General features: G+C 38.5%; 2 protein-coding genes across 3 annotated transcripts in view; one reads left to right on the top strand and one right to left on the bottom strand.

Moving 5' to 3' along the window:
• The window catches only part of CEP85L (centrosomal protein 85 like), a 90711-nt gene that overhangs the window by 30643 nt on the left and 36728 nt on the right, over positions 1-23340 (top strand). For both annotated transcript variants that reach the window (XM_033143685.1, XM_033143684.1), the window contains exon 3: positions 8757-9541. In XM_033143685.1, the coding sequence (XP_032999576.1) occupies positions 8757-9541 (785 nt within the window). The remainder of the gene's footprint in view (positions 1-8756; positions 9542-23340) is intronic.
• Positions 16447-22274, bottom strand: PLN (phospholamban). The gene is made up of 2 exons (XM_033143686.1): positions 22089-22274; positions 16447-17394 (listed from the first exon to the last, which is right to left on the bottom strand). Exon 2 carries the CDS (start codon positions 17269-17271, stop codon positions 17113-17115), a length of 159 nt encoding a protein of 52 aa, XP_032999577.1. The 5' UTR covers positions 17272-17394; positions 22089-22274; the 3' UTR covers positions 16447-17112.

The following is a 23340-nucleotide window of genomic DNA, read 5'->3' as shown; positions in this document are numbered from 1 at the left end:
TCCCTTTGTGAGCTGTAGATTTACCAAAAAAGGAGAACAGTTTCCATTTAAAATGCTGTGTATATGTACAGTTAGGTATATTTTATACATTGCTTTTAGTAAAATCTGATGCTTAACTTTGTCCAGGCTGCTGCCTCTGTTCCTAGGGTTTATTAGGAACTGATGTTTTAGCGAAACATTGGGCATTGTGGAAGGGTTTATTTGGCAGAGATGGTTGTTCCTGGCCTTCATTGTATCTTGTATAGTGTTAAGCAATGCTTGGGTGCTGAAGAACAATATTGCTGTTTCATAACAACTTTGAATAAGAATGTAAGTCTCTACATCGCTGGAGAGGAAAAATAAAAAGAACCCCTGAGAAGTTATATCATCAGCAGTATGAAAATGTATGGGTATATGAAGGATAAAACAGTCTCATTAAATTTCATTATCTAGGGGAAAATAGACAGGCAATGTGTTGTAGAAACTTATAGAAGATATAGACTCTTGTGTAGCCTATGGAGCTTGCAGCCTTGAATTTAAGTTTTATTGCCAGTATTTTAATCAAATGAAAATGTCAGGCTATACTGCCGCCCATAATAAAGGTGTATAAATAATATTGGGATTTCAGTTTACCATCTGGCTTTATAGGCAATTACTTTTTATCCGTAGCAGATTCCTGTGCCCTAAAACGTATGGTTTCACATTAGGAAACATACAACAGTGAGCACACTGCCTAAGAATTTTGTAATTTCCATCTTGGCTTTGAGTTGGTTTGTTTCAAACAAGCCATAGTTGTAATCAGTCACTATGATACCTGGGTATTAACAATTGGTTGGTTTGGATGACACAATAAGCTGTAGTTAAGCAAAAACAAGTGAAAGTTTTCAACTATTTCAGAAGAAGAGGGGGGTGCAAGAACTTGTGGTTTATCTAGGCATTGTGTTAAATTCAAGAATAATGTGTCTGCCTTAGTTGTGCAAATAATCTTACACTTTTTTGGTACTAGGGGTGCTTCCACATGGGGACTTGATACTGCATATGGGTTATTCATATCTGGTTTGGATGTGTGCACAAATAAGCTTCTACACATTCCATTTCTTCATTTGTGCATATTGATTATTATTCATCCTTTTGCCATTCACACCAGTGGGCGGAGCTTGGTTGAATAGATCTGTGCTCTGGTGTGTTTTGTATTTCCCCTTCAGTCACTCCACTGACCTTTTCCACTCTGAGCATGTGCACAGACATTTCTGTACTCGTATGAAACCAGATTTAGAAAAGAATCCCATTGAAAGTGCACAGGAGCACAAGAACATACGTTAATAGCCCTTAATTGTGTTTCACCGTAGGCCTTTTAAAAAATAATAATACTGAGATCTTACACAAGTGTCATAGCTATATGAGCTGTTTGATTTGTCAGGAATGTGTTTGGGTGACAATATCCTCCCTCCAGTTAAAAGTACCCCGTATCCATTAACAAATCAGCCATGCATTCCCCCCCCCCCAAAGCCTTTTGCTGTTGCTGTTGATAGCCAAACCCTGCTTGTATGTATTGTTATTACAATCTATGTGATAATTATCCTTGTGTATTTTGTGGACATCTTCAGAGAACAACTCCTAACTGGGTCATTAACATTTGGATGTGCATTCAGCATGTAGCAACTGGTCGAAATAGCCTGGCTTGTAATATTTAGGTTACCAGAAACAAAATGACTAGGTTGTGCTTAGGTGAAGAGAAAATAGAAGGGGTGTCAGAGACCACCCACCAAAGTGACATGTGACAAACCACCCACAAACCAAATAAATGTTTCAACAAGCTTCTACACCAGTTTTGACTGTATAAATAATGGGCCATTTTACTTACTGGGTTTTCTGTCGTAAATAGAAATATGGATTAAATGTAAAATAAGTACGTTTAGGCATTTGGATAATGACAACACTTTGTCAACACGGCAAAAAACTTGTGCATTAGCAACACTGATGCAACAATAAACTCATTTCTGGAAGCATCCAGTCTGCCTTGAATCTTTGTTTTCAAAAATTCATTGTAACAGTCATGAGATCAGGCCTGTGCAGAGTTTGTCTGAGGCCCAGGGCAGGAATCTTGTTAGAATAAAGTTATAAACTCAAACAAAAAAATAGCCAGTCCCTGTCGGATGCCCCTGAACATCTTAGCCCTCTGAGGGCCCCCTGCTCTGCATGGATATGCACGAGATGCTTTATTTAGATTATTATTATTATTGTTATTGTTATTATTATTATTATTATACTAGAATCTTATTTCCCCTCCTTGATCTCCAAGCCCAGGTCATTTTGTATGTGAGGTAAATGGAAAGTTCTAGAATAACCAGCATTATATTTCAGAAGTTGTCCTAAATGCAATTCATCTGGACTAGGTAGCTGCATTTTTCCTCCAAATGAGTTGGAGAGAGAAAAACACAACACATATCCTGCAGTAATTCACATGGTAAATAGTTTTGTGGTTTGAACTGTTCCCTAATGATAGATTGGCGGTGTGGTAAAGTAACAGCATCACAAATGAAATGTAGTGTGAGAATAATCCCAAAGTTAAATAATGGTCCCACATAGTACGGGAGTTGGATGGCGGGTGTAGGGGAGAGTAGGCAAGGTTAAAAGTAGTTAAAAACTGATTTGATGTGGCCTTTTTCCACCCATGTAAGAGGTGATGCTCTCAGTATAAATCTGAATAAACATGTCATCCACACAATCACCCCACTTACTAGTTTTCTGACACCTTATTCTGCTCTCAAATGACATTCTGTCTTGCTGCGGGGCACAATTCATCCATGGCTGTGGATCCTTTTGCTGGCTCATCAGCTATGTGGTACACTTACTGGCAAACTGCCCAAATACATTGTTTTACCCTTCATTCTCCCCTCACTTAATTTAAGTAACTCTTCAAAAAATTAAACATACTGAAGGGGTTTGAACAACCTGAGCTGAAAGTCAAAGCTAATCTCACATGAAGGACTTTGTTATTCTTATATTCCTAGAACACAAAAGCTTTATAAATTCAGAATAAAAACTGATTCTTTGGGCTTCCTGAGTGGATTGTCAGCTGTTCTCATGCTACTTCTGGATGTTCCTTTTGCATTGTTATTCCAGCTCTTGAAGTAGTCAACACAATGTTGTTATGTCATTGCATCTTGGAGTTTAATGGAATTGCTACCAAAGCAATGGTGAAAGTTCTCAATTTTGAATTCACATTTCTAAATAAGATTGGCAGCCCATGTGGCTCTAGGGGTGTGGGGAGATTATTCCAGTGTATTCTAAATTTAAAAAAGGAAAAAAAGGAAAAAGGCACCTAAAAAACCCCCATAAGCATATGGAATGGATTGTTGGGGAATTTGCAGCTGGATTGTTGTGGACTTTATACCCAATAAAGCTATGTTCTGCTGATTTTGGCCCCAGTATTTTCTGATCAGTCTTACTGTGTGACTTGACTGTATCCATAGGCAGTAGGAATTTCAGTGAAAATAAAAGCAGATAGAGTAAAATACTGTATTTTTTCCATCTATAAGACGTCCCCCATGTATAAGATGCTCCCTATTTTGGGGACTCAGATTGTCGCCAGTCCACCCTCGGCACTATCCGTGTATAAGACGCCCCCCTAATTTTTGACATTATGTTTTAGGGGGGGAAACCTAGTCTTATACATGGAAAAATATGGTACTTTCAATTGCATTATGCCAGCAAAACAATGGGTTGCATTTTGGGTAGTAATTTATTAACTTGTCTTCATTCTGCACTTGAAGTCTTAACTGTTTCTTGATAATGCAAAATTAGAACTGCAATGAACTATAACCCCAGACAAATTCCCTCAACCTTTGCAAGATTTATCAGCTGTTTCAGAGAATATAGTTGTCTTGATCTAGCAAGGAAGCACTGTATGTGGAAGCTGGTTTCTAGTTCAGAATCATTCTTTTATATCTTTTATATATCAGGTTCTACATGTGCAGAAGTATACATTGCAAAGGATGAAGTAGCTTGCATTCCCAACTATGGTTCTGTGTGGCATTTGTCACAGTGCTGTAGAAAGGGGTTCTGAGCACCTCCTTTTGATTCTAGGCACCCCACATGTGGTCACTACCAAAACTGACCATGTGTGTGGTAGTGATATACAAAGATATCTGCTGTAGAGTGGAGAGAAGATGAAAAGGGGCCAGAAGAACTGGCATTAAATCCTGCCTAAGACATGTAGAATTGTAAATCACATTGTAGACAAACAATGCAAATCGTAAAATCGGGGAATTTCAGGATCACAGTCGCAAGGGTTTGTAGAAGGCGTACAGCTAGGGTAATTGCAATATTTCTTGCTCTTGTAAATTTCTCCCATGTTTTGAAAGAGTCAGTTCATTGCTGCTTTTGTTGCAAGGTTCATACAGAAGTTAAAAGGAGTCAAAAATAGAAGACAATAGGACTTAAATGTTCAGAGGCAATATGCCTCTGAATTCCCAATTGCTGGGGAACAGACAACAGAGGAGGGCTGATTGTGAACTCCCTGGAAGCATTCATCTGATCCAGCAGAGCAGAGCAGTGCTTATGCTATGCAAGTTGCCATTTCAGCCAAGCAAGTGGGTTAGGGTTTATCCAGACTGTCAGTGTTTCGCGGGAGGGATTCAGGCACATTGGAAAATGAGGCTTGCATCCTACTGCAACAAACCTACTTTAAACAGGGATGAACAAATGAATTATGGGAAAGGATATAAACTCCCCACAAGCAAATCAGGATGAATGCAGGGTCAATGCTCATTGTCATATAACCAAATTGGAACGAATGCTCAGTAAAGGCTGGATATAATCTACCCTCCGCATAAACTTTGTGCAAGCAAATCAAGATGAGTGCTCAGCGAATAGGTTGTCTAGAGCAGTGTTTTTCAACCACTGTTCCGCGGCACACTAGTGTGCCGCGAGATGTTGCCTGGTGTGCCGTGGAAAAAATTGAAAAATTACTTTATATATAGTCAATATAGGCACAGAGTTAATTTTTTTTAACATTTTCTAATGGTGGTGTGCCTCGTGATTTTTTTCATGAAAAAAGTGTGCCTTTGCCCCAAAAAGGTTGAAAAACACTGGTCTAGAGGGGCTACCAGGAACAGGTCCTGCCATGGTGCTGTGTTGTTTCCTAGGCTGAAGAAGTGCAGCATAGTACCATGGCAGCTGCTTTGGCGTCTGTCTTTTGTAGCCTTTAAAAGTTGCCATCACAGTATACTGTTTTTTCTTATAGCTGTGGAAACACAAGAGAGCTTGTACTGTTTAAAAAGCACTGTACTGTTTAATTTGAAATCATCAGCACATTTTGCTGTGAAACCTCTTGTAAAGAATTTGAAAACATTGGTTGGGATACCAATAAAAATTAATGGACCCAACTTAGGGCTTATCCACACTTCCTCTTGTCCTGCTGCTTTCCCCTGGGGAAAACTGCTCTCTAGCACTCAGTCACTGCAAACAGCATTTTGGGTTTTCTGTGGATTGTCGTTTGTTCCAATTTAGAGCAAAAGAGTGGGTTTTCCCAGGGAAAGAAGCAGAAAGCGTGGGCCAAGTGGAAAACTACTCACATCCATTCTTTCTAGGCACAGGACAAGTGGCTGTGTGGATGAGCTCTTAGTCATGCCGCTTAATTTTAGTGCATTTTCTCCAAGTAAAACTTGGTTGAATGCCACCCACTGAAAAGCAATGGCACAAGTTAAAAAGGAACCCACACCCAATCTCAGGGTTTGGGAAGAAAAATAAAATCTGCAAGCAAATATTTATTTCAAATAGAAAAAAATAACTTGTAGACAGTTATAAGTTGGCAGACAACTCCTTGAGTAAAAATGGTTTCACTGTCTTGTTGTGTGTACAGTTCAGTTAGAATGAAACCAGTCAAGTGTGCATTTACTCATTCTTTTCTCAGGGGTATTCATTTAATTACGGCTGAATAGATGGCAATAACCCGGTAACAGAACTTCTGAACAATGCACGTGGCAAACCACCTTTTATTATTTGTTTCAGCAGACAAGATTTGACTATGCTATAAATTGGGAGCACAAGATGCTAGCTTTAATTGATTAATCACTGTGGTTAATCAACTAAAACTTTAATTAAAGATTAACATTCCATGTTTCACCCTGCTTAATTGGTGAAAATGATGATCATCAGTAAAGATTTCAGGACCTTGGACTCTGAAAGAGCCCAGTACCATGTAGGAGACACAGAAGCACAACCCTTCCTTTCCCAGAGTTTTGATTTAAGAAGAAACTTGAAAGATGACCTTTTCTTTCAGTTTGCATGCAAAGCTACCAGAATAGTTTGGCATTCAGAGTGAAACTGCTATGGTTACTCCTCTTACAGGAATAGCCACAGGAAGCTGAAGGTGTCAGTGTTAAGCTGAAGTCAGTGTCAGTACATTTTCTGCAGTGCAATCCAGTGTGTATTTTGCTCAGATGTAAGTCCTATTGAATTCAATGGGATTTACTAGCAAGTAAGTGTGCACAGCGTAACATCTGCAGGCATAGGATTACAGCCTTTTGAGTAGATTTATATAGCATTGCACTGTTAAACCTTCCATAGCACAATTGTGTACAATATGGCTTCAGAATTTACTCCAATTTAGAATGTTCTATAGGCCCAGAACCAACAAAAAAGAAAATACAGTGGTACCTTGGTTTTCAAACCAAGACAGTTCGACTTCCGAAACATTCGAAAACCGAAACTCAATAGCCAACAGCTAGGCTTCAGGGCCTTGCACTCAGCGGAAGCCACATTTCCTGTTCGACTTCCGAGACACATTAAAAAACAGAAGCAGTTACTTTCGGGTTTTCGGCCTTTGAAAACCGAGGTACCACTGTATTAAATATTGTCATTCTTTCCTTCACTGTGACATGTAGCTTTATTTATTAATTTGCAAGTTGTCATAAATATAAAAGGAATTGCCCAGCTTCTTTCAAAGTCCTCAAAAAGGATCTATCAACATTTTGGAGTATGTACATTTATTTGTATATGATTCAGTATGGTAGATTTTTCATACATCTTTGGACTATGGCCATCGTAGTTAAGAGAGACGGCAATGAAATGTGATGCGAGAAGTAACATACTTTTGCAAGTCAAATACAGTCTGGTCTCTGGAGCACTGTACCTTCCATAACACAATTGTGTACAATATGGCTTTTTAATGACATATTTAATGACACCTTCCCCGCTCCTTCCTGAGATCTGTGTGTCTGATCCTCTGTGCCACCATAAGAGGAGAGCTGCCGAACAGGATTAAATTGCCTTTAACGTGATTTACCTGAATTCTGCTAAGCATTACTCTCCTGGAAAACCATAATGGCATGGAGCACTCAGAAGTCTTGGAATTGTTTTGTTCTTTCCCCCAAAGCCATACATTGTAACTGTAGCAGATCACGATGATTAAGAACAAATAGTAAGACTTTTTAAAAAGCCTCCCGTGTAACAGCAACGTGAACAGCTTGGGGGAAGGTTGAGCCACGTGACGTTGTAAAGGCTAAGATTCTAATGCCAGGATTAGCTGCTTATTTTTGGTAGTCTGCAGGCTTTGATGCAAAGCAGCAGTTGCTAGGCATAGGAGAGCTGCTACTCAGATTCCAGTAACCTCTGCCTCACCTTTGTTAATTTTAACTTGCTTGTCTGTCTAGAAACATTGGCACATTGGCATTTTCTATACGCCTACTGATATTTCCGATGGTGAATAGAGCCAGAATGGAAGAGGCGAGGCAGTAGCAATATACCATTGCTATATACTGTGTTATTTTTCAGTATACAAACGCGTGAATCTTAACTTCTTGTTCCATCAGCCAGATTTTCTACCTCCCACATCTCTCTGCATGAACACCCCCCTCCCCCCAAAAAAGCCTATTCTGGGAGTTATGGGGTTCTTTTGAGCAGCATGGCATATGTTGCAGGGGGCCACAACACCAAAGGAAAACTGTCCAAAATTGGGGATCCCACCTCCTTGCATAAATAAACATGCCTTTCTTTTGTGCAATTGCACATTTGGTTCCAGTATACAGTATTATCTACCTGTATGTTTGAAGGTGTACAGTGATTTTATTAGCAAAACCATGTGATTTACTAGTGGATATTCTAAATAGGAAACTAATAAACCTTTATTTCTTCATTAGTGTTTAGTGTAACTTCCTTATTATCCCAGAATTGTTTTTGGGAAATGACTACATATTAAGGTCATTAAAACATATATATAGGGTGCGGCCAGGCAGGTGTTTGTTGGGGGTCTGTGTTGGTCATGCATGTGCGGTTTTTGTCCCCTTATAAGTCCTCTACGTTAGAATGCCTTAAGCATGAGGAACAGAAGAAAAGAAAAACAAAACATTTGATGCAGCTTTGCAGGCTCTTCCTGAAAATTTCAGAGATCAGTTCAGTCCTGTGTAGTTTTAGTGTATATAGCGAACTATAGTTTTTCCATCTTGTATCTCTTCCACGAATTCTGTTAGTATACTACATGGATGAGAAAACCTGTGACCCTGCAGATGTTGTTTGATTGACTCCCATCAGCTCTAGCCAGCAAATGGTAGGGGATGATGGGAGCTGCTGTCTTACCAAATTTGGAGGGTCACAGGTTGCCTGTGTCTGGTGTACTGCAATATAGACAGGCCTCTCCCAAATTAAAAACCATGTATGTGTCAAATAATCTCATCTGTGTTAACACATTATGTTTAATTTCTTTGTGATGCTTAATCTTGACCTATTCTTATTTGCGCTGTGTTCACTCACATGATGAAAATCTTTTTCCCCAGATCATTCCACCTCAAGTGGTACTTCGTCATTTAAGCCCAGCCGGTCACTGGTCTCGATTCCTACTGCCCATGTGATGCCGTCTAATACCAGCTCTTCGCTATCCCAGCATAGGGAACCTCTGAAGTCTGACTGTTCAAAATGGAGTGCAAGCCTTTTGAGGTCCGCCGCAAGCAGGCATCAGGGCATCCTGGACAGTTCTCTTGACATGAAGGACTTGAGGCCTGTAAGGAAATGGTCATCTTTGTCTAAACTCAGCGCACCCATTACCTGTAGCCAGGATGGGGGTGTTTATTCAGCAGAGTGCAGGACAAGCATGGATAAATTAGGAAGAGACAGCACTGTGTCACCACAATTAAGAATAAATGGGACGAGCTGTTTGCACAACAGCATGGAATTACTCAAGATGGAGGACAGAGAAACTGGGAAAAAAAGAAATTCTACCTTGGACTGCAAATACAAATTTGAAAGTTGCAGCAAGGAAGACTTGGGTGTTCTTGATCCCTCAAACAGGAGACATGCCTTAGATATGACCTATAGTGCCTTACCTGAAAGCAAGCCTGTCACATCCAATTGCGAGGTGTTTCATCAAGGATATATAACTTTGGGACCGCAGGCTGTGAGCGGGGTTCCCATTCAACCCTCAGAGAGGACTCAGAGATGGCTTACAGAACAATTTCATACAAACCCTCCAGAGCCCAGGCCTTCTGAAGAGCCATACAGTTTATCTCCTTGGCAGTTACAGCAGCTTGAAGAACTTAGAACAGGAAGTGAACATCCTGTGCAGGTAAGAGCAGAAATTCAGTTTTTGCTGCCACCAAGTGGATTGAAAGAGAAATGACATCAAATGACAGCAATGGTCCTCTACAGTCATATAGTGTAGCATGTGTCTGATGTCTTTGATAGTAAAGATTTTAATTGAAATGAACTGGGAATTTATGGGTGGGCAAGTCAATTAAGTATTAATATCACTGTATCTAGCTCTATACATCGACCATAATCACCTTTACATTTATGCTTACTTGGTTCATTAAAGTTAAAGAAATTGACCCATGCCTAACTCTGTGTTGAATTAGGGACCATTGACTTCAGGCTTTGTATGTCATTAGCATATTTAAGGTAAATAACTCAGTTTCTTGGGGTGATGTGTTACCTGAGTTACCACACCTTGCTATCTTCAAAAACATATTTTGCTAAAATAAACTTTGAGAGAATACAATTATGTTTTTTCTGTTTCACCTGTTTGAGTATGCTATGAATACATTTTGAGTGACAGAGTAGTTCATTGCACTTAAAAATGGTGAAGTTTCTCTCATATATATATATATATATATATATATATATATATATATATATATATTGATCGATAGACATATCGTGCATGCTGTGCTGCATCTCATAGAATATTGAATGTCTGGAATACCTGAGTCAGTGGTTTATATAATGTTAGTTTTTGTTGATGCTGTGGAACCAAGGCTTCTTTCCCTTTTCTTTTTGCTTAGATTGTAGCAATTCATTAGAGTCAAATTTTGCTCTGAATTAGTTATAGATTTTCTGCTGTTGCGGAATTAAGCCTTACATGTTTTTTTAGGTGACCGAGACACTTGCCCAGACTGTTCCTTGCCCTCATCCATGTATGCAGCTCAGTCTGGAAGTTGTACGTCCTTCCCAGCTCTGTAGCCAGGTGTCGCTTGTGTAACCAGTTCATTCATTATTACAGCTGTGCCCTGACCACAGCACATGAAGATGGTACACAGATGCCAACTACTTTGCAGTGCCTGCAACTCCAAAAGTGAGAACCATGTGTTTTGGTGGGAGTTCTGAATTGCTCTCCAAAAGCAAAAGGTGGTGGGGTTTTTTGTTTTGTTTTGTTTTTGCAACTTAAAAATATTTTTTCAGGTATTTGTATATTGAGTTTATCTGTTTTAGTTTCCTGGTTTTCTTAACTGCGGTTATCCAAAATAATCATAAACCAGTTCTATGGTTTGCTGTGATAGCAAATACCAACCTCAAGGTCAATGCAAAATAGAGCACTTCTGTGACACAGTGATAGTAGAGCATTCATTATTCAATGAGTGCTGATGCAAAGAAAAACAAGGCTACAGTTGGAGATTTATTGGGTATGTCTCAATTAGGTACAAAGGAAAAAACAAAGAACAATCTTTTTTCATTCTTTAGCAAAATTAAACTTTTGATACATATATCTGTATATTTAAATTAGTGAAATTCTTAACACTGGTAAGATACAATACTATCAGTACATTCTGATATCTGTTGTATATATTACATGTGAGTGTAGCTTTCCCACTAAATATGGACTTTTTATCAATCTCAGAGGACCTCAGCAGTATGCAGAAAGGTGGAAAGACCTGTCCAGAATGCATATAAACTGTAATAAGTGACCGGTAAAGCAAAAGAGAGACTTAAAATTGAGCACTTAAATGTTTTGGCTTGTGCCTTCATAGATAAGAGTTGGATTGCAAACTAGATCTTGGGAACCAAAGTGGTAGAATTCTAAGAATGATGAGGGTAAATTGAATTCTCAGGAAGGTGACAATAGAAGTTCAGTATGTTTTTTTAAAGAATTAAACACATAGGTAAAATGCTTTCAATGTTAAGGGCAGGAGGACATTAGGGCTTTTAGTGTATTATACTAGTATGCAGAAGTTCTATTCTACTGTTACAGGGTTGGATGGTCTTTCTGTTGCAAATATTTCCAAGTTTGAAAACATATGGGAATCTAAATAAAATGGTATTGCAACAGACTGTTCAATCTCTTTTGTTGTGATTGCCAATGTCTGATTTCTGAAATGTATACAGACATCTATAGTTGTTTTCTAATATATTACAGTGGTACTTCGTGTTACATACGCTTCAGGTTACATACGCCGCTAACCCAGAAATAACGCTTCAGGTTAAGAACTTTGCTTCAGGTTAAGAACAGAAATTGTGCTCTGGCGGCGCAGTGGCAGCGGAAGGTCCCATTAGCTAAAGTGTTGCTTCAGGTTAAGAACAGTTTCAGGTTAAGAACGCACCTCCGGAATGAATTAAGTACGTAACCAGAGGTACCACTGTATATGTGGTATCACAGACATTTGAATACTGTAATCTCTGCAATTGCTGAGCTTCCATTGGCTATTCCATTTAATGTAGTAGTTCTTGCCAGCCATTCTGCTTCCGAAGGTGACTGTTTTACCTTTGATAGGCATGCAGACAGACAGACCGATCTCACAAAGGTGCCCAGGACACGTTCCTATAAAGTTCCTACAGTAAATTCACTCAGCCGTTCATTCTGTGAAACAGATCTGTAGGCAAAGTTAGTGTAGAAGAAATGTATGCATTCTGAATTTCATAAAGGTCTCTAAAAATTTGATTCCACATTACTGTATATTCACAACAAAGAGCATCACAAGTAAAAGAATCATAGAAGCATCTAAGAGTCATGTGTCATCTTAAAGACTCTTTCTTTGTTTTTTCTTGCCACAGGTTGACATGGCTATCCCTCTGGAACTCTAGCCATATCAATCCACTGCTATAGGCTAGTGTGTCCTTTAGAAATTATGTGGCTTGAAAGACCAGTGGAGCTAGAGACTAAATGGGAGCATATTGGTCTGCTAAAAATGTTGTGACTAACACATTATAATGGAATAATACATTGGCCCATTTTCAGTGTTCAGAATAATTAACAGTGTACACCTATGCATGTTCGCTAGTAAGTGCCATTGCATTTCATGGGTCTTATTCCTTAGTAAGTTTGGGTAGAGTAAGGCCCATCAAACATTTAAATACTAACTCCTGAATAAGCATGCAAACAGTTTGGCTGTATTCCTACCCCCGCCACCTTACCTCCTCTAATTATTGTTTGCCCTCATCCCCAAATAAAAGTCACAGGAACTTCCATGTTTGCTTCAAATAAATGTGCCATCATTATTTTCTTCCTTTAAACAATAGATGCATGTCATTTTTTATTTTCAGTATTTCAGGTTGTTGTGATGCACCTTTTGGGCTAAGTTTTTTTCTCTGTCCTACTTGTAGAGTCTGTAATCTCAAAAGTCCACAGTCTAACCATTCTTCGGTAGATACATAAATATATAGTATTGATGATTTTCGCTGGTGACCATGTTGCAGTTATTCTATACTGTAAGGGGGTAGTTTTTGTGAAGTACAGTCTTGCTCTGTTCTGTTGCAAAAATAATGCACATCAGCAAATCCATGTTCTTAATTTGTCTAATAAAATCAACACTCCCCCGATCTTCAGTTTTTTAGGTTGTGGATTTTTCTGGGTTTTGTTTGTGTCAGTGTTTCTGTTCACAAAATTTGAAGCTTCAAGTAACCATAGTGGATTAATAGTAAATGTTCAAGCAAAATGAAAAATTCACATGAGCTTTACAAGGATGTACATGAGAACAAGAACCAGGAAAATAAGTAGAAAATTGAGTAGGAGGTTGAGGCCTCTGTTTGCTGCAAGATCCATTGTAGGCATCTCTTGCACTTTTTATGTGTGCAACAGAATTTGTGATCACAGTTTTGAGTTTCTTCAGTTTCAGTTCCAGTGAATTAAGGTTGACATATGTATATCACATCTTCAGTTCTTGACTTTTTGTGAGCTTTTGCTGTCCAGCACCTAAGAGAAAATGGCTGATGAGCAACAAGTATAAAAACCAGTCCCACATACACACTGCCCGCCCTCCAAAACACCCTTGAAAGGAGATGCAGAGAATTTTTAAATAAGTGGCATGGTTTGCGCAGAATGACTTGACTAAGGGACATTTCTGTCTTATCATGCCAAGTAGAAAAGTATTTTTTTTCCAAACAGCAGGTGACGTTGTACAATAAAATGCACATTTACCTTTATAACTAGTCATAAAATACAACCCTGCCCTCCAAGTTGCTAATCATCTGGCTCTGTTCTCATTCTTAAATCATCTATTCACAAAACATATTTAGAATTTAATATTAATAAATCAATGAATCCTTATCTGCAAAAAGTCCTTATACTATGCACTGTGGGTGCTTCTACTGTTTGTAGTACATCTTAGTTACCATATTTTTCCATGTATAAGACGAGGATTTTTGCTTAAAAAAAATTGGGGGTCGTCTTGTACACGGAACATGGGTATCTGGGGGAATTTTAAAAATATTTAAGCATATGTCCCAGATTTTGGCTTGGGCGGGCTGAGGCGGTCCCTCCTGCTGCCATTCCCCCTTTCTCCCCCCCCCCCCAGGCTGCATGCTGGCGACTGGCTCGCCTCCAAAGGCCCCCGCTGGCTCGACCAATGAATCGAGAGCAGCTGCCACTGCCGCCGCTGAGAGCTCTCTCAGCTACCTCTCCTTGCCCTTCTTTCCTTTTCCCCCTCTTTCCCTCTCAAACTCCCACCCTGCCCTCAGCCCGCTCACCACTTTCCTCAGCTCAGTTTGCTCGACAGCATGGTCCGATGCAGAGCGCCCGCTGCCTTCCCCCGGCTCTTCCTTGGCATCCTGCTTGGGAGCCTGCTTTCCAGCAGCAGCAGCTGCCACTGAAGGGGAGCGTGTGGTGCACCAGACGCTGCCTTTGCTTCTGCACCACAGTACACTGCATGCACCTCATACTGGAAACTTTGAGGGCGATGGCCCCCAAAAGATCAACAACTTGCCACCGCCAATCATCGAGATTTACACTTCTATTTTTGGGTTTCATTTTTCTTAATTTTGGGTTAAAAAATAGGGGTCGTCTTATACATGGGGGCATCATACATGGAAAAATATGGTATGTTATATGCAGCTTTCCACCTTGATGAGTGGGTCATTGGCAGGCGAGTGGGTAATTAAACTTGGGAAAGGATGCCTGGATACTCTGCCACCATCTCTTAAGTTGGAGCTTTGAGGAGGCTTGTGTCATCTTCACATCTGCACTGATCTGACTGTCTCCGTCGCCTACTCCAAGATAGAGAAGTTGAGGATAGAGAAGTTGAGGTGGGTCATGTGAATGCATAGTGATTGAGCCACTTAGAATCTTAGTCTCTCCTGGCTCCAGCAGGAAAGACTGGAGACTGTCTTGGGGTTGGTGGCCATACAAGGCTCTAGCTCTGGAAAAGATTGAGAGAGCTGTTTTTGCAGCAGATAGCTGTAGTTCAAGGAACACCTTTCCTGCTCTCTGTCAAAATGATCCCAACCTTTCCCCCTGGCTGCAAGGGGGCAAAATTGGGGCTTGACTTTTGCTGCTTTCCACAGCTACAAAAGTTTGGAATCGGAGAATAGAGCAATAGGATTGTTCCCAACTTCCTGCAGAGGCTCAGTGGTAGATCAGGAATTAATGCTATAACCCCATGTGGCTTCACCTGAACACAATGGGCCTTTTTCTGAGTAAGCATTCATAGAATTACTCTGAATGGGAGGGGCAAGGGCCCAACCATACATTTTGACAGCTGCCAAAGCCAGCCAAAATTTCTGGTTATATGGATTTCTCAGCATTTGGGGGAAAGCTATGACTATTTAAAGTGGTGTGATACTGTTTTAAATGTATAATACAGGTGGGCCTCACTTTGTTAAATTTATTCAAGTTGATCAAATTTATTTACCAGTTTTAAATTGAAATAAACAGAAATAAGCAAAAAAATGTCTTACCAATCCATTAGCCTTTATTTTTTATCTTAAGAAGGAACCAAACCTAATGTGTGTGTTTTTCTCAACACAGGAAGGTCAGTTCATGTGTAACATAATTAGAAGAGTACATTCTCAATGTATGAAACAATTATAATAATTTAATGAGTCATTAGACATGGTTGCTCCTTACCAGTTCAGCTAAAATGATCACATGTACACTTCATAGAAATGATAAGTTTGGGTTCAAAACATTATGAACTCATTTTTAACCATTGGTGGGGTCAGTGCTTAGAAAAGCTTTGACCATGGTTAAGGTTCCTGGGGAGTATTAAATCCTGTAGTTCTTCCATTCACAATTATTAACCAAGGTAAGAAATTGAAAGCATATATGCCCAATCCATGAGTAAACTCGACTCTATACCCCCCCAATATATAATATATATAGACATCCATAGTATAATGTTTTGGCTTTTTTGTACATTGAAGCAAATATTTAGATCTCTGAATGTCATTTTAAGGCGTGAAATTAAAAAAACCCACACACAACCAAAGGACAAACTGCTTATATCAATACTTTTTTTTTTCCTTACTACTGTATGGAAGCATTTATTCTGTTTTAAATATTACTGAGCATTGCCAAAATACAAAGCATTGACCTTGTACTTTCCCCATACTTAGTGCTAGATTCAACTGATCTGGCACGCTAGAGGAAACCAGTGCTAGTACAACAGGGCTCCCCACCCCCACTACACCCCCTGTGCCTCCCCATAATCCGCTCTGGAGAACCCTCAGAACAGTGTGCAGAGAAGGGAGGGGAGATTATGTCAGGCAAGAGGAAATGCTTGCTTGCACTGATGGAACAATCTTCTTAGTGCTGCATTGAATCTCAACCTTTACGTTTGAGAAAAGTATTGATAACAGTTTTACTTCATTACTTGGGTTTTTGTGCACAAAACTCTTACTTTTCATACTCTATCTACATCCAGTGTCTTCTACCACTTTCATATTACCCTTACTTTAACACACAAGCGAGGATATGCAGTATTTGCAAATATATCTAATGCCTGAAGGTTTATTTACATTTGGCCACAGTTTGGGTCTCAGTGCTTCTTTCAGGCTGTTCTAGACAAATGCCATTGCTGAAATGTGCAATAGGCATATCAGGCGGAAAATTAACTTCATTTAACTATGGGTTGATTGAATACGTTTATTTTTTAGACCGGAAAGTTGGTGACTGTGTAATGGTTTAACATTAATTTCAAAGTTTCAGTCATAAACACGCTAAGGCAAGCTTAATAATAGTTTGAGTAAACAATCCAAGTACTCAAGATTTGAAAGTAGGCTGTGCAGAATATTTTCTAAACTATGTAATGATCTAAGTGTACCTGTTAACAGTTCATTTAGCCTCGATCTCTACCTACCCATTCAAATGTGAACCCATTTCAGAGCCATAGTTAAAACTTATTGATGGTCATATGTAAAACTTGCTATTGGACATTTTATAGCTATTTTTACTAACACATCAATTCAGTAAAACAAGTCTGCACTTAACACTTAACAATACGTTTCAAATCACTGTTCAGTACAGGAGCTTTTAACATGGTTGCAGTGGCTAATAAGTGAATAGTGCAGCTGGTTAGAATTTGTTTAGTCCGAATGCTGGACTTTCTTGCAAGGATTTCCTTGTGCTGGAAATTTCCTCTTTGGTTCTTTTCTCCCTCTGGCTGCTTTCCTCATTTGCACAGCGCCGTGAAGATCAATCAAAGAAGCCAGACTTCAAAGAAGCATCACAATGATGCAGATAAGCAAGAGGCATATTAAGATAAGACAAAAATTCACAAAGAGCTCTTGAAGCCTTTGGCGTGTTTGTGGGTTCACCTCAATAGTTGAGGCTCTCCTCATAGCAGAGCGGGTTATGTACTGGACCTTCTCCATGGCAACAGGAAAGCGCAAAATTTAAGGAAGTGGGTGCAGATTTTTAAGAAGCAGTGGTTTTCAAGGGCAGTGCAAAGTGCTTAGTATCTTCTTGTTTGCTTTGTTTTAAGAGTCTTTGTGGAGCTGGAGAAAGCAGGAAAGTGAAGTGTTAGAAATACAACAAACAGTGCATTGACCAGGGCAAGTAAACAAAATGTTTGAAACAAGCATGTGATATTTCTTTACTGTGTGAGACATTTATACATAGAAAACAAATCTTAACAATAAGACCAGATCTGCCTTTCAATAATACCACACATACCAAACTTGTTCTTAAGACCACTGCATATGATACGGAAAAGAGCTGTTTGCAGCAGGTTTACCATGTACTCTTATGTTAAAACCGTAACAATTTGAAGGAGAGAGTCATGTGTTTAATATGTGGCTGGAATACACCTCCTGGGTACACATGTTTGCAATTCATCATACAGTGGACATGCTGCAAGCACGTCCATATCTTGTAAAGCAATCCTGAGATATGTGGTTCATTTGCCGTACCAGGTGTGACTTGTGACCCATAAAGCTGAACGTAGCCCACCAGCCATGTATGGTGGTTCACAAAGGGCTTGTTAAGCCTTCTGTTTTTAATGCCTGCCCAAGACTGCAAAAACAGTGAAGCTGTCAAGCTCCTGGCAGTCCAAAATGCATAGTTGGTGGGCTCTGTTCAGCTTAGATCATATTTGCAAAGGAATGTTTTATATAAATACACTCTGCAACTCAGCTTGACTTTCCATTACTTTTTAGCTCTGTTTGATTCTGTATAAATGAAGGGCAATAGACTATTAGCCATTAAAATATTTGGCTGACTCCATGTTCAGTTCTTTTTTTTCTTTTCTTTTTTCGGTTTACATTTGACAAGGGTAGATACTCTAAAACACACAGACACAAACACACAAAATAACACAAGGCAGGCACAAGACAACTCAAGGGACCTTGTAAAAATGGTGTTCCTTCTTCTGGCCAAATAAGGACTCACTTATGCTAAAGTGTTTATTCTACTCTAAGCAAGCTGTAGTGAATTAAATACTAACAGATTTGTACTAAACACCTTTGTTAAATATGGCATGACACTTCACAGACATATCACAAAGGTAGCTGATGGAAATAGTTATCACTCTCTTGTTACTGAGTAAAAAAGCACAGATGCCCTCTTCCTGCATGTAATATTATATGATGAAATTATTTGATGGAAAAACTTCACTCTCTGGGAGTGTCAGCAACGTACTTCTTGATAGAACAGTATTTTTGGCAAGCTAGGCTGTGGCTTTTTCTGTAGTTAAGAACTTGCATTTGTCAACATGAGACTTTTCAAAGAGTTAAGACTTGATGATTAATCATAACATATAAGCAAACAGCTGTGATCTCATTTCACTGCAATACATATAGCTAGATGAATACTGTTGCCTGTCATTATTGCTCTGAAATTGGAGGAGAAGACATTGGAAGGACACCAGTGTTCCGTTCCTTGTTTTTGTTTTTGTTTTGTTTTGTATCTCTGTACTAGACCTGAAAATGGTAAGCCTAGGTTCATTTAAATCCCACTTTGTTCATTGGGGTAGTCTGGTCTATAATTATTTATATTTGAATCATTAAAAAAAATATTCTGTCCTGTTCAGAATATTATGAGTTCTTAAAATTGAATGACTCAATTCTATTTAATTTAAAGTTTTGCTGCTGTCAATTCAAACATCAAGTAGTTAGTACACAAAAAGTGGAGGATTCAGAATAAAAATGGGTTCTTTGATTACAGATGAGCATCCACTAGATAGACAAGAGGAAGAGGAGCAGTAGCAGTTGTTGTTTCGTTGTTTTCTAAATATTTTTTTAAAAAGAAAATGGTAAGTGTTGCTTCATTAGTCCACTAGAGGTCATCAGTTTACTGCTGATTTCCCCTTCTTGAAAGTTAATTCAGGAGGGACAGTTTATAAATGAGGGGGAGACCATTAATATCACAACATTTTTGAGGAATAAGTCTGTTCTGCTGGGAGTCAGTTTCTATTGTCCCTCTCCCAAAATAGTTTTGATAATGTTGGTGGCAGCAGTTAATCAGTAATTTCTGTGCAAGTGAAGAGATTTACATTATCCCACTTAAATCAATCTTGGGATTCGTTTAAGAGGCTGGGGGCAGATCTGCATCATATAATCTTATTATGAGCAGTGTCAACCATCAGGTATAACAAGAAAAGAATGATAAATATATGTGGTATGAATGTATTTTTTGAGAGGAGGAGACGGGTGGTTGGTGAGAAAGGACAGGAAACGACAGTGTGGAAAAAGGAGGAATAGTGGTGCCCAAGAAGCTAAGCGAAAGAAGTGAAGAGCACATATATATTGGCTAATTAAACAATCTGTGGCCTTTTAAACTGTTTGGGTTATTTTTGTTTGTTACTATGGTATGCATTTTTGTGTTTTTATATTGTAAACCACCAGGTTTCCAATATAAACATGCAGGCCGGTATAGAAATTTAATAAAGCATAATAATAATAGAATTGGCTCAAGATTCTAGGAAAATGGTGAGATGAGGCAATAAGAGAAACAGAAACAGGATTATAGAATGTTAAGAAAAAAGGTTAGGAGAAAGTGCATATTTTCAGTCACAGAGAAAAGGCTCACTTTGATACCAATGACAAAAGCTGTTTCAAAGAGAAAAACATAAGAGTGAACTGATCACTTTGACATATTAAAAGTAATGGATAAATAAATGTTTAGCTAGCCTGCAAGGAAAACGAAGCAGAAAAGAACTTTCTGGGCATCTAAAGCGTGTTTTGAGATTTTCCTCCTTCCAGTGTAAGTTCTTTAAAAAAAAAAAAAAAACCACAAAGCGCAAACATCCATTTTTTTAAAAAAATAACAACAATAATAAAAGTTTTCTTAGTTTTATTATGTCCTTTTCCCCACTTGAGAACACACAGTGAAATGGATCAAGTTTTGCTGTTTCAGTTGGTGAAGGAAGTTATCCTAACATGTTGCAGAATTGCTCTGAGATTCTTCCCAAAGCTAGTGTTTTGTGTCTGTGATAATGTAACAGAATTGGCTGTTATTCTGTGTTGCTGGGTTGTTGGTGTGTGTGTGTGTGTGTGTGTGTGTGTTTTAAAAAAGGCCTCTTTTGGACAAAAATAAAAATGCAACTGATTGCTTTGAAAAATGTCTATAATAGAAATTAGGTAGTATTAAAAAACTACAAAATCAGTTACTCTGAAAATGGGGAGTTCTGTTCTGTATAAATAAGTGTTTTGGTGTATAAATAAGTGTTCTCACTAATATATATTTCTGTTACAATGTTAAAAAGGAATTCTGAGTATGCAAAACTTAATCAAATAGCAACAGCTTTCTAGTGAAAATATAACTTCCCTCTACCAACAAGGTTAAGTCTTTATTGATACAATAACAACACCTTTAGTTTTTGCTGGCACCTTTACATGGGAAACACAGCAGAACATATTTCCAAGTTCATGGGGGGGACTGCATTTTGAATTAAAACTGTGATTAGTGGATGGAGAAAAAATGGTACAGTAAATCTTGCCTTCAGCTCTATAAATAGTTCTCTCCTCTCTCGAACGGTAAAATGATTTTATTTGCTTCTTTTTCTGCTTTTTGCATATGTGCTCATGATTACAATTGTGAGTTGGATCTAGATTTAGTCCTGCTGAGAGCTGACCCATTGAAATTACTAACAAGCCCCATTAAATTCAGTGTGTGTTGTTAGCATGACAGTGGGTTGGATCCAACTAAGTCATACTTGGAGTAGACTTACTGAAATGAATGGAGGTGACTAACTTAAGACCATTGATTTCAGTGGGCCTATTCTGAGTGTCTTTAATAAAACACTTCAGTGGTTGAAAACATTACATGTTACTTGTAAATTAACACTGCTTGAAATAAACACCTAGTTAATGACAGTGGCTACGACCATGCACAAGATTAGGCTTCTTAAATCCCAGTGTTTTTACATGACCTTAACTGTGTAGGATTGTTGCTGCTGGCTAGGATGCAAGAAATCAGGGTACTAAATTTGTGCCCAACATGTCATTGGGCTTTTGGTGGGGTTTTTTAAAAATAGGAACACCTCCATGCCACATTACAAACCATTTTAAAACACCGAGGACTTGAAAAATCAGTTTGTGATATGGCATGGGGTGTCATGTAATTCTCACTGGCTATGCAGAAACCCTTGGGCTTCCTTAAATAAATACTCTGGTAGCAGGGAATATTAGTATTAGATGTGGCTTGCTGGGCTGTAGTAAAAAAAATACATGTACAAGTATACCTGTTCGTACTAAAACTGCTTAACTGCTAATCTGCAATGTAAACACTACAAATAAGATACTTTTACAAAATAATAATAATAATAATAATAATAATAATAATAATAATAATAATAGTAATAATAATAATAATGTAACATTTTCAATAGAAAATTGAGATTCTAGAAGGGAGGGGGAAATAACAAAATTTCTAACACAGTGACAGCAGGATCCTTTGCTGTCCACAAAGCACTGAAATATAGCTTGTTTCTGTCCGAATTATTTTACAATGTTTCTTCCCAAATCGTACGCCCTGTCCCCTCTATATACGAATGCTTTTGCTGTACCTGCATTTATTATCAAACAACCCTAAAAAGATGCAGAAGGCAACCAGTGTTGGAGTTCTGCATCAAGCTAATGTTTCTCAACAAAGGCTGCAGACCTCTCTTCAAGTAGGATAGCTAATTTAGAAACCCACAATCCCTTATACATTTTTTATTTTTCTTTCTTAAAAAACAAACATATTCCCTTACCTCAGTAGCCAGTGATTTCTGAAATATGTGATGATATGCTCTGAGAAACTACAAGGCTTCTCCGTCACCGAGTTTGTGGGAACAACTGAAGTTGGTGGAGGGAAAAAATAACAAAAGTTTCATAGGCAGGGCTCATGATGTCATCCAGGAATTTAACTCTAGTGATTGGTTGTAGAAGAGGCTTTATAAGAACAGGGACGTTGCACAGCTTACATCATTTAAAGAAGTGATATTTTGTTCTTGAGCTATATAGTAAGAGGAGAGAGTTAGAGATGACTCCACATGTCTACAAATATTATTGACTTGTGAATTTAGTCAATAACAAGTTTACAGTGAGTGCACATCACTTTCCAATGACAAAATCTCTTGCTGTTTCCCAACTGGACTTACTACTGTTTTCGGTAACTTTCTTGTAAAGCTGTATACAAAAAATGAAAAACTGAAACACAAGATTCTGATTTTGCACATGCTAATGAATATTAATGATCAGTTTTTCCAGTGATCAGGACCCTAGTAATGCTTACTTTGGATTTGATCTAAACATATCTCTCTCATGCCACACACTGCTTTTGAAATCACAGCCGTACCTTGGGTTACGTACGCTTCGGGTTACGTACTCCCGTAACTCAGAAGTGTAACCCGCTGTGCGTGCGATCCGCGCATGCGCAGAAGCGTTCTGCGCACTTCACGCATGTGCAAGTGACTTTCCCCCCTTACATACCATGATGCTTGTACTGTATCAAATTAGCAATTTTAGGAGTGATGCAAGTAGCACTCCTTTTATCAACAGTGTAGAGCTTCATTATTGTTGGGGTGATAGAGGCTTTCAAGAAAAATACATTTTTAGTTAAAAAAAGAACTTTTGTCAATTGCAAAGAAGGTGCCATCTTTTTTTTTACCACATGCGATTACAAATGGGATCACTTACACATGGATAGAATACAGGCTATTGAAAGGTGCATCTTGAGTTTTATTTAACACACTTGTTTTTGTTACAGGTGGGTAGCCGTGTTGGTCTGCCATAGTCAAAACAAAATCGAAAATTCTTTCTAGTAGCACCTTAGAGACCAACTGAGTTTGTTCCTGGTATGAGCTTTCGTGTGCATGCACACTTCTTCAGATACCACTTGTTTTTAACAGTGAAATTTTGATAATTAAATATATGTAGTTTATAGCATAGAAATGAGTTTAGAAAATATGCTTTATGACTGTTGTATTATGACGGTTCTAATATTTATGGACCATTCTTCCA

The sequence above is a fragment of the Lacerta agilis genome, chromosome 3 (assembly GCF_009819535.1).
Source record: "Lacerta agilis isolate rLacAgi1 chromosome 3, rLacAgi1.pri, whole genome shotgun sequence".
NCBI lineage: Eukaryota > Metazoa > Chordata > Lepidosauria > Squamata > Lacertidae > Lacerta > Lacerta agilis.
This window is presented reverse-complemented; position numbering and strand designations above follow the sequence as displayed.

Bases quoted from the DNA above. Each gene is read 5' to 3' on its own strand.
- PLN (XM_033143686.1), bottom strand. From the start codon at position 17,271: ATGGAGAAGGTCCAGTACATAACCCGCTCTGCTATGAGGAGAGCCTCA.